The 13,913-nt window shown below is 39.7% G+C and overlaps 1 protein-coding gene across 2 annotated transcripts in view; it reads left to right on the top strand.

The window, feature by feature from the left end:
* The window catches only part of PEX5L (peroxisomal biogenesis factor 5 like), a 247,278-nt gene that overhangs the window by 172,776 nt on the left and 60,589 nt on the right, over positions 1-13,913 (top strand). For both annotated transcript variants that reach the window (XM_060150055.1, XM_060150054.1), the window contains one exon: positions 9,202-9,297. In XM_060150055.1, the coding sequence (XP_060006038.1) occupies positions 9,202-9,297 (96 nt within the window). The remainder of the gene's footprint in view (positions 1-9,201; positions 9,298-13,913) is intronic.

Here is a 13,913-nt window from a genome sequence, read left to right as displayed (position 1 = left end):
TAGATAAGGTATTGAAACTAAGAGGGAAGATATATTGTCTGAAGTGAGTAAAGGGATAAGTATGATAATAGCAGATATTATTGAGTGCTATGAGAAGGCCTTCTAATACATATTAATTAGCTCACTTGATCCTGACCAATGACTCTACGAGTTAAGTGTATTTTTTTAACCCCATTTTATAGAGGGGGAAACTAAGGCACAGTGAGAGTAAGGAAAATTGTCGACGCACTCACAACCAGTAAGCGGCAGAGGGCAGGAGGATGCAGCTAGGAAATGGAAGGCATCTGGAAACCTAGGCCATTAACAGCACCTCCACATGCACCTCACCCTCCACAAGAGAGAGGCGGGCATTACTGCTCCCAGAACTCAGTCGGAAAACAAGTCAGCTAACTTCCAGAACAAATAACCCTGGGAAGCTTAATGAATTGTAAATGTAGCGTGAAAATGTATTTTCTTCATCTTTGTTCATTCTGAACGTATCTTTTTAAAAAGCAAATTGATAACATTTATCAGAGAAACGTTTCTTGATAAGTGCATTAGAGATTTAGACTCAGCTAAATAATTGGTACTGTTTCGTAAACTGGAATCCTTGGAACAATTTTTTTTATTTGTTTGTTTATTTATTTATTTATGGCTGTGTTGGGTCTTCGTTACTGCACTCAGGCTCTTCTCTAGTTGTGGCAAGGGGGATTGCTCTTTGTTGCGGTGCACGGGCTTCTCATTGCGGTGGCTTCTCTTGTTGCGGAGCATGGACTCTAGGTGCCCGGGCTTCAGTAGTTGTGGTTCGCGGGCTCTAGAGCGCAGGCTCAGTAGTTGTGGCACATGGGCTTAGTTGCTCCGCGGCACGTGGGATCTTCCCGGACCAGGGCTCGAACCCGTGTCCCCTGCATTGGCAGGCGGATTCTTAACCTCTCTGCCGCCAGGGAAGTCGCTGGAACAATTTAATATAGCAGGAGAACACTAGTCTCTGCAGCAGGGTAAGACATGGCACAGGTGGGCTCTTCCACATGGAGGTGGAGGGAAGGAGGATCAGCTGGGGTCCTCGGTTGCCGTGGAGACCCACATGCATTTATCTTATTATTCCTGCTATGGATGCTACTCTAATGACTGCTACTCTCCCGCTGGTTGTCTGATTTCATCCCACCACATTGTCCTTCCACTTATCCACCGGTGTGCCTTTAAGAAAACACAATGTGCTTTGGAAAATTTGTATGAGATACCCAACATTGTCCTCCAAAATATAATGTAAAATGCCCTGAGATAGTTCTGTCTAGATAAATCATAGTGAATTATTTTAGAAGGTTACCAATTATTTGTAAAGCATTCATCCCTTAAATTGTTTTCTTAAAAAACACTGCATGTTTACTTAACAAGATTTGCCTAAACTAAGGAAATTTATAATCTCCTAGTTTTAATTCCAGCCTATGGTTAAATAGGAAAATTTCATGAATTTGGGATTTAATCATCTAAAATATTAAGTCACTCAAATGGAACAGCAAGAGAATAGACTCATCTACTTGTAATAAAAGACAGAAAGGTGTTTTTACTGTTAGAAGCATACTGCTCTTAAATATATCATCTCTTTATATAAATAAGATGATGAAATGGTATAAAAATTCGACTTAAACTGACTTGCAAACTATTCAAGTAAACAATTTCAGCTTACCAAAATTTGTTACTGCTCCAGTCACTCAGATGGTTCATAGGAAAATCAAGGAAGTATCTTCTTCTCCCTCAAGCCAACATAAATTATCTTAGTTCAACAGGTGAGGAGCTATTTACAAGCTTTGCTCAAAAATCATATTTCAGAATCACAAAGAGAATGAAAGCTCTCAATGAGAATTCTCATGTTTGTTCATTTTCAAGATAGGGAAAAAGAAAAACATAGACTAGTCTCTTTCAAATAGTGTTTTGAATATACTAATCAGAGTGGCAGGAGATTATAATAAATTATATAATCTCTGTATATTTAAAGAATAAAGTTTCTTGATATTATGCAAACTGTGTTATTTATATTCCCTGGAGTTAATTATTTAAAGAAATCGTGCAATCTGAAAAATTAAAAAATATTTGAAACATTGAAGAGAAACACAGAAGGTAATGATATAAAATTAGCTTTTCCATGAATGAGATAGTGGTGAGGCAAAAGAAAAGAAACTTCTGCCAAAGAGTGATGGTTCACGCATTTCTTTTTCAAGTCTGGACCCTGGAAGGAGCGCTCCAACACAGGCTCTTGCCGCCCTAAGCTGGACTTCATGAGAAGGTGGGGCAGCCAGGCTCTCCAAATACTGAGTCACAATCTTGTAACGCTCTGATTTTGCTGATTTGGGCAGAGCAAATGCTTCCTTCCACATTGTCAAAATTCCATCAAGTTGGCAGTATCCCAAACCAGAACAATCTAAACTTTAAAAGTGCAGATATGTTTTCTAAATTTTTAAAGGAATAATGTAAAAGGAAATGCATGTTAATAGAAATGTAAGATATTTCTAATATATTATTTGAAATGTTTACAATAATCTTGGGAATTCATGTTATCTCCATTTCTCAGACGAGAAATGCATCTTAGAGAACAGAAGTAATTTTCCCAAGGTGACTCAGCTAGAATGGAGAGGACCCAGCATTCAAATCACACCCATCAGCTTCTAAAGCCCTTGTTCTTCATCACGTGTCACCTCCTATCAGCCACATCTAGCTTATCCGCCTAAGAGAACTCACAAGACCATCGATTTCCCTTCTCATTGCAAGCCCTGATTATTAATTAGTGTATAGGGTTAATATGAGTTAAGTGATTTTAAAGAATATCACTTTCCTCCAGAAACTTTGTAAGATGAATTAGGATTGTCACCCGATCTGAGGCCATACACAATTTCGTGCCTCCCCTCCCAAATTCATTCTCAACCTCTTACTCTTAGAAATGCTAATGGCTTCCATTTTGTTCCATTTCAATTCAACAAATGAGATTGAATGTCTACTATCCGTAAAGCCATAAGTGAGGCAGTGGAAAAGTTAGAAAGACGAGAGAGAATATAAGAAGTATGAAGACCTTTATGTCTAGTAGAAACAATTAGATAGTACACTGTAAATACAGTTTTGCTTTTCGGAGGACAGCACAGGAGCCACATCAATATCCCTTTTCCCCTCCTGGCCACACACAGTGAGCTGCCAATGAGGAAGAAAGCAAGCGAAGATGGAAGAAAGGAACAAAGCAAAGAAGGCAGGAAAACAAGAACAGCAGGAAAGCAAACAGGACGGAAAGAAATCTGAAGATCATTTTCAGCATAGTAGAAAATCTACACATACTAGGTACTCACCAAATACTTTTTAAAGTGAAAAAATAAGGGATGCTAACAAAAAGGAGAAACAAAATGTTTGTCAAATTACAAAATTCAAAAGTAGAAGCTAATGGTTAAAGGACAGAAAAAAAGGACAAATTTTTACTCTTTTATCATTTTGAGGCTAGTTCCAAAAATAATTTTTAGTTATGCAGTATGCTAATGGACTGTCCATCCCCTTTAAAAATCAGCCCTGACTTGCCTTGGTGTTCCATAACAGAATTTCATAGTTGGAGGAAGATGGGAACCATGTGCTGCCCACCTTTGCACAAAACTTTGGGAATTTGCTCTTGACACATAAGGTACAGGTTTTTTGTATGCTTTCAATGATAAATGTCTGTTGACTGATTAAGAAAAAATATCCTGACCATCTTAATGAGGCAAGTGTTCAGAAGATCTCTTCTAGCATGAGCCCAACTTGTCTGTAAAAACCACTAAACAAAAGTGTTCTAAACACAGATTTTTTAAATGAATTTCCAAAGTCACACCTGATAAGCGCTAACCAGAAAAATGATAATAACAAAAGCCAATTTTTTTGTTGTTTATTTTTCTTTTTTTGGCCACGTCGCCGACGTGCAGGATCTTAGTTCCCCAACCAGGGATCAAACCCGTGCCCCCTGCATTGGGAGGGTGTAGTCTTAACCACTGGACTCCCAGGGAAGTCCCAAAAGCCAATTTTATTGAGCACTTCCTATGTACTGAGCATTTTGTGTGTATTATTTACATGAATTATTGCACTGGAGTCTTACATGGACTCCATAAGTGAATATACACTTGGCAGATGAGAATACTGAGAATTGGGAATTCCCTGGAGGTCCAATGGTTAGGACTCCATGCTTTCACTGCCAAGGGCCCTGGGGTTTGTGAATTAAGATACCACAGGCCGAATGACACAGCCAAAAAAAAAAGAAAAAAACAACAACTGAGGATTATAGAGATTAATTTGTCCAAAGTCACCATTAATAGTAAATGGTAAACCAGGATTTGACCCCAGGCAGTCTGACTTCAGAGAGTATGCTTTTTTTTTTTTTTTTTTTGTGGTATGCGGGCCTCTCACTGTTGTGGCCTCTCCCGTTGCGGAGCACAGGCTCCGGACGCACAGGCTCAGCGGCCATGGCTCACGGGCCCAGCCGCTCTGCGGCATGTGGGATCTTCCCAGACCGAGGCACGAACCCGTGTCCCCTGCATCGGCAGGCAGACTTTCAACCACTTCGCCACCAGGGAAGCCCGAGAGTATGCTTTTAATGGCCGTTATATAAGGTCTACTAGTTGTTATATTTTTCTTTTCTACAGTTAAGCAGATCCCTTTTCTCCAATTTCTTTTGGAAAGATGCTGAGCTTTTTTAAAATGTGTTTCTGTGGAAGATCTCTAGCAATTGTATGGAAAGTTATCAACAACTGCTACAGAGGGTAGCCAACAAAATTATGCTAGGACAATGACAGCCACAAATACAGTCATTTGCAAATCATAATTTTGATCACAGTCATAATTTTGAATAAAGAGAACAAAGCATAATATTATTTTTAGGGTTATTTAATTCTTTCTTCTTTCCCTTCACCTAGTGCCGATCATTCAGTGCAATCAACAGCTGGGGGAATTAAATGCTTTCTTCTTTGGAGACTGTAATACCCTAAAATCCAATTAGCTTAAACCAATTAAAATGCTGTTTTTAAAGCCAAGGCATTTCCAGGAGGTTGCTGTTAACTGTGGAGCATTTTTCAAAATCATGCAAAGAAGAAAAGAAATGCCTATATCAGAGTATATTTGTGAACTCCAGAGTTCCACCTACGTGCAACCTACGTGCACATAATGTCAATTTTTGGATCAGAAGTTCTCACAGTGTGGTGCCTGGACCAGCAGTATCAGCATCACCTGGGAACTTGTTAGAAAAGACGATTCTATGGCCCACCCCACACCTACTGTCTCAGAAACCCATGGGCATGGAGCCCTGCAAAGGGTGGTTGAACATGACCTCCAGGTGATTCCAATGCATGCTAAAGCTTGAGAACTGCTATTATAGTCATTGTGCTACTAAAAATAACTGCAACTCAGACTTACAGGTGTAACTGTCCTGTGTATCATTCCTCTAGTTAAATACTAAGAAATACCTGCAGTTTACAAGCATTATTTATGTTTTCCCATATTACAGATTTGCCTGTCATGAAATTAGATGTAAATTTTTTTAAAAAGTGTTGTTCGAAAAGAAGGCTGATCTTTACTATGTGTTATAGACTGTATTTCATTCTCAGTCCTAAATCAGCATGTCTGGGCACGCTGCTGAGTTGCTAAAAAGTCTCAGAACCTTTAGATGTATACTACTCTCAGCTTGAAAAGTGCCTCTGTTTACATTCACTACCTTCTTATATTTTATAACATTTACTTTATGCTTCCTTGGGCAAAATAAATGTCTTTAAAATGTGAGGTAGATAATATTTGAATCAGTAATAACATAAAGCTTTTCTATCAATGTGGAAAATAGTACTTACCTAAATAGTAACTGTACTATCAAAATAAAATTTCATTTGCACAGTAAGATTCTATTTACACTTGCTGTTTTAGGCAGAAAAGAGAATATGAACTGTAAGTCTAGAATCCTGAGAGAGAGATTTTCCTCTTCTTCCTGATATATGGTACGCTTTGCATCCTGTGATTCATAATCCACTTGGGTCATGAAACATTGATGAAGGGAAGCCAGTGACAGTAATGGAGTCCTGTTAGGTCAGGCTTCACAGGAAAGGCAGATCATATTTCACTGGTGAAAAGTGCCTCTAATAAAAGGAGGTGCCTTGGGAAACAATATTAGTGCTTTCTCTTTCTTCTCCTAATGTCATTCATGACATTATTATACAAATGCACAAAGTTTTTTTCTTACTATGTGCCCACATGTTTAAAAATTTATTTGTTTATTTCATTCATGAAGGAACGAGCAGGAAGACAAAAGAGTTGGTTCCAAAAGCAAAGGATTAAGGAACAGAGATGTATATAGCCAGTTGGGAAAGAAATGCCAAAATAAGTTTACCAAGTTAGATGTAAGACTGATTAACTTTCTACATGACAGTAAAGTCCTGTCATCTTTGGGGTTAACTTCTCTACCAGGCTCTAACACCCTAACAAGCTATCAATTCTAAAAGGTTATAAATCATCTGCACCTTTATATTTGTTAATCAAATATATTGTCACCCAGGAGCGTCAGATGAGGGTTGAAGTGGGCTGAATGGTGGCCCCCCAAAAGATATGTTCACATTCTGATCTCTGGAACCTGTATCAATCTCCCCCTTCCTGCCTCGATTGTCTGGGTTAGAATAAGGTAGTAGCTTCCACAGGGCCCAGAGAATATGGGAGCATGCTTGTTCATGATGGCCACTGGGTCTGGCCCACCAGAGAGCAAGGCACTGATGCCAGGGCAGGCCCCAACCAGCCCTCATGGCCCTCCCGTTTCGGACCACAGGCGCTGCTCCAGAGGTCTCAACCCTGAGCTGCTCACAGGCCTTGCTCTTTACTAGGCACCCCACCTGGGCGTCCTGCAGCCACTCCCCACCCCCAGAACCAGGGCTTGCTAGCACAGAGCTCTGCCACTCCAGGCACAGGACGAAAAAACAAATCCCTCCCAATCTCCTATAAACCCTCTTTAGACTCCAGACTGGCCAGGAGACCTTGAGAGAAATATCTTTAATTCAGTCATTCATATATTCCCTGACAGCATATTTTCAACCAATATTTGCTGATTTTTTATGGAGCACCAACTATTTGCAGGAGATGCCAGGGATACAGCAGGGAATAAATATATCAAGGAGGAGAAAACATATATTAATGTTCAAATAAATTAACCTTTCACATTCATTAAAGCGAAATGCAGTCTAAGACTGTTATTTATGCTCAGAAATTTTCCTACTACTTTTTTATTTTCAGCCCACACTCTTTTAGACGGCTTCTTGGCTAACACCCTCAACCATGCATGAAACTCCAAGGGACAGCTTTTCTATGTTTTGCATCTTCCTAAAGTGGCCAGTTGAGCACAGCTTCCTGTGAGAGGCAGTGCGTCCAGTGGTTAGGCACATGGCCCAGAAGCACCAGCCCTACCACTTAACTAGCTGTGAGACTAGGGGCAAGTTTTAGTTAATTACTTAATTGCTCTCTGTGCCTCAAAGTCGCGGAGTTAATGGTAGGACCCACCTCAGGCTGCTGAAAAGACAACATGAGTTGTAGTAAGTAAAGGACTTGAAGCAGCATCTGGCATTTAGTGAGCCCTGGTATTCCCATTGTGTAATCATTAAAGATGGGGGTTCCTCCTGAGGACCGGGGATGGTGGAGAAAGAATGAAAAGCAGCTGAGCGGAATAGATGGTAAGTGCTGGGTGAAGAGCAAAGTTTCACTATAGTTTTGGTTCTCAAACATGACTGCTCTTCAAAATCACCACAGGAGCTTTTCAAACTTAATATAATTTTCAAACTTAATTTAATTCCTGGGCCCCACCTTCAGAGGTCACTTCATTGGTCTGGGGTGGGACCCAAGCCTGTTCAAGTAATTCCCATAGAAGTGGAGGTTGAGCATCCTTGCAGGACAGCAATGTACCATCTGGCCGAGGAGCCACGCCTGCCCTGCAATGAAAGGGGGCGGGGGACTCCACTCCGAGCCTCTCTCCTCCTTCTCCCCAGACCTAGCTGCCTTAGTGCAATCCCTCCTCCCGCAGTCCATCCACAGGCATCCTTGGGGCATGCATCACTTGTCAGGCCCTGGGCTTGGGATGGGGCAGTACAAAAGTTATCAGACAAAATCTTATTCACGTGGACCTCACAGCAGAGAAAGAAAATAGAGAAGAAAGCAAGCAGTTACGTGGAGAAATATTGAAACACTCTGAATGCTCATAGAGCGCTAATCGAAGTACCGTATATACTTACTAGGAAATCCCTGGGGAAAGACTGAGGTAGATCTGTAAGTACAAAATGTGGAGACTCTCCAAGGTACATTGTTGAATAGAAAAAGGTAAACCACAGAACAGCATACCATTTATGTTTCAAAAAGCTTTTTGAAAGACGTTGCGATATTCTATCTATGGGTGCATAAATATATGTAACTTCAAAGAAAAAAGGTCTAGAATTACACCTCTTATTTTCCATGATTAATTTTTTTTCAAAAAGAATGTATTCATTGTTTGTGAAATTTAAAATAATAACATTTTTTAAATTCCAGCAAACTCTTTGTGGGGGGTCTTCTGGAAATATTTGCATTTAGCTGAGTTAAGATGTATATCACATTGCCTGTTAATTGTGACAAAGCAGTTGGCATTACCAGACATGATTTTATCTAAGTGACTATTATTGAGCAGAGAGCAATGTCCTTAGGAAATGGGACGTGAGACAGATGTGTGCCAGTAGAGATAAGGCAAAGGAAAGAGAATTCGGCATGACGCTCAGCTGAGTATAAGGAGAAAGACCTAGCAGCTACCTTCCGTCTGCAACTTTCACAGTTTCACCTGAGGCTGGTCCTCCTAACAAGCTGAAATCTCGAACATCAGCTTCCAGGTCTAGCCTACCAATAGAGATTCTCCATCTTAGCTGCATATTAGAATCACATGGGGAGACTTACTAAAATATCAATGCCTTGAACCAAGACCAATGAAAAGTAAGGTCTTTGGGAGGTTGGGCCTGGGCGTGGTTTTTAATACGACCAGGGCTGAGACTCACTGTTCGAAGACGCATGCACGCACCCTCCCAGTTTGGACACCCTCATGCTTGCAAAGTACTCCAAAAATGGCATCAGTTGCAGGTGCTTCTTAAACTCTAGGGGACTATGGGAAAAGGAAAAATATTTGCATTTTTGTATTATGTGATTCCGAAATGATAACACCATGTGTTTGGTTTATTTCAGGCTCGACTGACCAAAGAACAACGCTGGGGAAGTGCATTGCTTTCCAGAAACCACTCCTTAGAAGAGGAATTTGAAAGGGCAAAAGCAGCAGTGGAGGTAAGTTTTTTGGTTTGTTTTTCTGTTTTATGTTTCTGAGAGTGGAATTCAAAAAAATCAAACTTCAGCAGGATACATATTAAATGGGTCTTTATAGACATGAAATAATCATGACTATGATTGTTGGAATGAGACATGTTACCAGAGAAGTTTTTTTTTTTTTTTTTTTTTTGCGGTACGCGGGCCTCTCACCGTTGTGGCCTCTCCCGTTGCGGAGCACAGGCTCCGGACGCGCAGGCTCAGCGGCCATGGCTCACGGGCCCAGCCGCTCTGCGGCATGTGGGATCTTCCCGGACCGGGGCACAAACCCGTGTCCCCTGCATCGGCAGGTGGACTCCCAACCACTGCGCCACCAGGGCAGCCCACCAGAGAACTTTTGACTTCCCACCCAGGGTGACTAATAGATGTCACCTCTTATGCCAATTCTGTGGTAGATTAGTAGTGACTTCTGGAGTCTTGGGTCAGAAAACTCTGAGTCTTGCGTATATCCCATGATGAACCTATGCTATGCATTTGCTATGCTTCTGTGAAGCCAGGGTTCATGCCTGATGTTTTTATCTCTCTGGCATCTAGCACAATGTCTGAAACATAGACGGTTTTACTACCCCTGAAATAGTATACATTTTCCTAACTGGGTGGGGGGAAAAGGCAGGGCTGAGATATTCTAATCAATGGATAGCCCATCTTGACTTGAGCCATAATTTATTTTACTGTTAAGGGTGTCCAAAACAATGACAATGTTGATAAATCAAATGAAACATTTAATTTGAACATTACTTTCCTTATTTAGCCTTCTAAAGAGAGATAGAGAGAGGGAGAGAGAAGGAGGAAAGAAAGGGAAAAGGGAAGCCAGAAAAAAGCATCCTTTGCTGTTTTTTATGCATTTCCTTCCTGGGTAAAAGCGCAAAGAGTGCATCACAGGTGCCATCTATGATTCTCACCAAAGCTTTGCTAGAAGGCTATTTGAGAGTTGAGCTTTTCACCCAACCCAAGTATGAACTTGCCGGGACCTCTGTTTCTATTACTGATGTGAAATCTTGAAACTTGAAAGTATTCCTGTAATATGGTTCATTTTTGTGGCCATCTTACCTCTAGAATTTGGCTGAAATTATTATACTACGGGCAGTCTTTCAGTAACTCCATACTTGAAGTGCAATTAAATCACACTTGCAATTTAATATTAAAAAGATTCTTTATATTCTAGGAAATAATTCCAGCCAAATTTCCTGTCATCATTCAGAAACCTAATAAGAGAACACTTTTATCTCATCACAATACAATCCACCCAAATTTCTTCTTTTAATTTTAACCTTTTTAATTAAAATAAAAGTTAAGGCATATTTAGTGCTCTTGAACGTGATCAACTGATAGATTTGATTGAGACCAGCTGAGTTCAATTAAGTTCAACTGCATGGGGCCCGTAGCTCAGTTTATCTTAAATGTAGATTCTTCCAGACTTAAGAGCTAATTTAAGTTTCTTTTGAGCTCCTACTGTGTATAGGACACTGAATTAGCATTAAAAAGAAGATGATTTAGAACCATAGAATCTTGGGGCAGTAAAGACTGTATAATTTATCTGGTCCCATTTATTTTTATTTTTTTTTTAACATCTTTATTGGAGTATAATTGCTTTACAGTGGTATGTTAGTTTCTCTGGTCCCATTTATAATGAGACAATGAGTTCAAACTCAAGACTTAATTACAAAGACTTAGTTACAAAGTAACATATCAACAAGGAAAAAATTGTCCATCTGTGCATCTATTCATAAAGTCAATTAATCTTAGTTTTGGTAGAGACCTTAGAAGTCATCTATCCCAACCAGGTATACAAAACAATTTTTTTTCTTTTCAAACATACTTGACAAATTATTTATTCAAACATACCTGTTTCTACTTGAACATTTTCAATTAAGGGCAACTCACTTTTCAAGAAAACCTGTTTCAGTTTTGGACAGTCCTAACAATTAAAGAAGCTCTTCCCTGAATTAGGCTGAAATTGGACTACAAGCAACTACCAGTTTTCTTACCTCTGGCTTTGCCCTCTCTGGAACAAGGCAAAATTAGGTGAATCCCTTCTCTACATGACGCCCATTCACCCCAGGAAGCCTTGTTTTCTCCTGGCTTCCCCTTGTCTCTTTGGAATTGAGAGACCAGAGTTGTTATTCCATCTTGTTGCTAATAACTAAATAACAACAAACATCTCATTAACCAATATAAGTCTCATTTTTCCACACCTCTATGGTCCTTTCCAGCTGCAAAATCCTAAAATGCTGTAAGTTACTTGAAGTAGTCATTCAGCAAACATTTGTGCTGGCTGCTGAACTAGGTACAAGAGATAAGGAATGAGCTAGCTTTGAGTAGTTGTCTAACAATGGCATGGACCAGATGACCAACTCAGACAAGACATTTGCTCCCTTCTACTTCAGTTTCTTCATTATAAGATGAGGGGCTTGGATGTCTAATATACTAAATGCTATACGTTTGTATCTTCAAGTGAAGTGAATGGTAAGTACAGAATTCCCAGCAAAGCAGAAAATTGTAAGCACATTTGCTCAGCTGGAAGCCTGGAACTGAGAAGCTTCCTTAAGGAATGAGGGAGGATGATGCTGACGGGAAGGTGTGAACAGGTGTGGGGAAAATAGGCACGAGGCATGGGGGCGGGGGTTGTGTTTCACTAAGCTGATGGTATATCAGACCTTCAAAACTGCACACACATGTGAACTACTTACTTCCCAGCATTACTCTTATCCAGAGTTTAATCTAAATCCATAGTAGAAGACATAATAAAATGGATCAGAGTCTTGGAAATATACATGTCCCTTGACCCAGACACTTCTCAGAATTTATGCTAGAGAAATAATCATGAAAGTTTGCAACATTTTATCTGTAGAATTTTTTTAAATAGTGAAAATTTGGGAACAGCTCAAGTGTCCCATTACAGAGAATTAACTAAGTTAATATCTCTACAATAAAATGCTATGTAACCATTAAAAACTACATCATAGAAAAATATTTAACATCGTGTAAAAATGTCTAGTGATAATTGGAATAATTTATATACTGAGTTTTACAATATGATCCCAACTTCGTAAAATGATAGTAGCTTAATACCTAACATGTTAGAATAATTTATTTACTGACAGTTTTACAATATGATCCCAACTTGGTAAAATGATAGTAGCTTAATACCTAACATGTTAGAATACATACTGTGTGCCAGGCACTCCCTCAGGAGCTTTGCGTGGATTCTCATTTAATCCTCCCAGCAGTCTTATGAGGAAGGTAATATTACTATTTTCATTCTGCAGATGAGAAAACTGAGGCTTAAAGATATTGCAGACAGTTATGTGGCATTTTATAAGCAATTAAGATAGACTGAAAATGAACAACTCTCATTTAGCAAGTTACAAAGTCATGATTTTCACCCAGACTCCAGAGCCCATATTCTGAATCACTGCACTGTATAAGCATAAAGAGAGTCTGTGCCCTAACCTTAACAGTAGTTATCCTTGGGTGGCTGGATTTGGAGTGATTTCTTCCATTAACTATCTATATTTTCCAAATGTTCTGTCATAAACATGTATTACGTTGGTAATCAAGGAAGAAGTGGTAAACTATAGACACTATATTAGAGTCTAAGATTCTTAAGAGAACTAAAAGTGCCACATTCTTCATTTCAAGACCAATAAAGAATGGCAGCACAGACTGGCTTCATCAGAGACTGTTCCAAACACTAGTAAGACCCAGATGAAAACCATGCCTGGAGCAAGCTGAATTTTTCCAAAGTCTCCATTTTTATATCACTGTTGCCAATATTCCTTCTATTTCACATTCTATTCCATTCTTAAACCCTCATATTTTTTGGTCATCATCCTGCCTCATGACTTGGCACCTGGTTCTCCTTCTGCGCCTAATCCCCTCACAAGCTCCAGGGGCACTGCTCTGCTCTCTATTCCTCTTGTACGACAGCCTCATTGCCTGCTGTCCCCACTCTGTCTTTTTTTTTTTTAAACAGTTATTTTATTTGACAGATGTTTAAACAGAGGTGAGCATAGGGACTGATTTTTTTTAACATCTTTATTGGAGTATAATTGCTTTACAATGGTGTGTTAGTTTCTGCTTTACAACAAAGTGAATCAGTTATACATATATCGCATATCTCTTCCTTCTTGCGTCTCCCTCCCTCCCACCCTCCCTATTCCACCCCCTAGGTGGTCACAAAGCACCAAGCTGATCTCCCTGTGCTATGTGGCTGCTTCCCACTAGCTATCTATTTTACATTTGGTAGTATATATATGTCCATGCCACTCTCTCACTTTGTCCCAGCTTACCCTTCCCCCTCCCCATATCCAGATGTCCATTCTCTAGTAGGTCTGTGTCTTTATTCCCGTCTTGCCCCTCAGTTCTTCATGACCATTTTTTTTCTTTTTTTAGATTCCATATATATGTGTTAGCATATGGTATTTGTTTTTCTCTTTCTGACTTACTTCACTCTGTATGACATTCTCTAGGTCCACCCACCTCACTACAAATAACTCAATTTCATTTCTTCTAATGGCTGAGTAATATTCCATTGTATGTGTGTGCCACATCTTCTTTATCCATTCATCTGTCGA

Source organism: Lagenorhynchus albirostris, chromosome 5 (assembly GCF_949774975.1).
Source record: "Lagenorhynchus albirostris chromosome 5, mLagAlb1.1, whole genome shotgun sequence".
Lineage (NCBI taxonomy): Eukaryota > Metazoa > Chordata > Mammalia > Artiodactyla > Delphinidae > Lagenorhynchus > Lagenorhynchus albirostris.
This window is presented reverse-complemented; position numbering and strand designations above follow the sequence as displayed.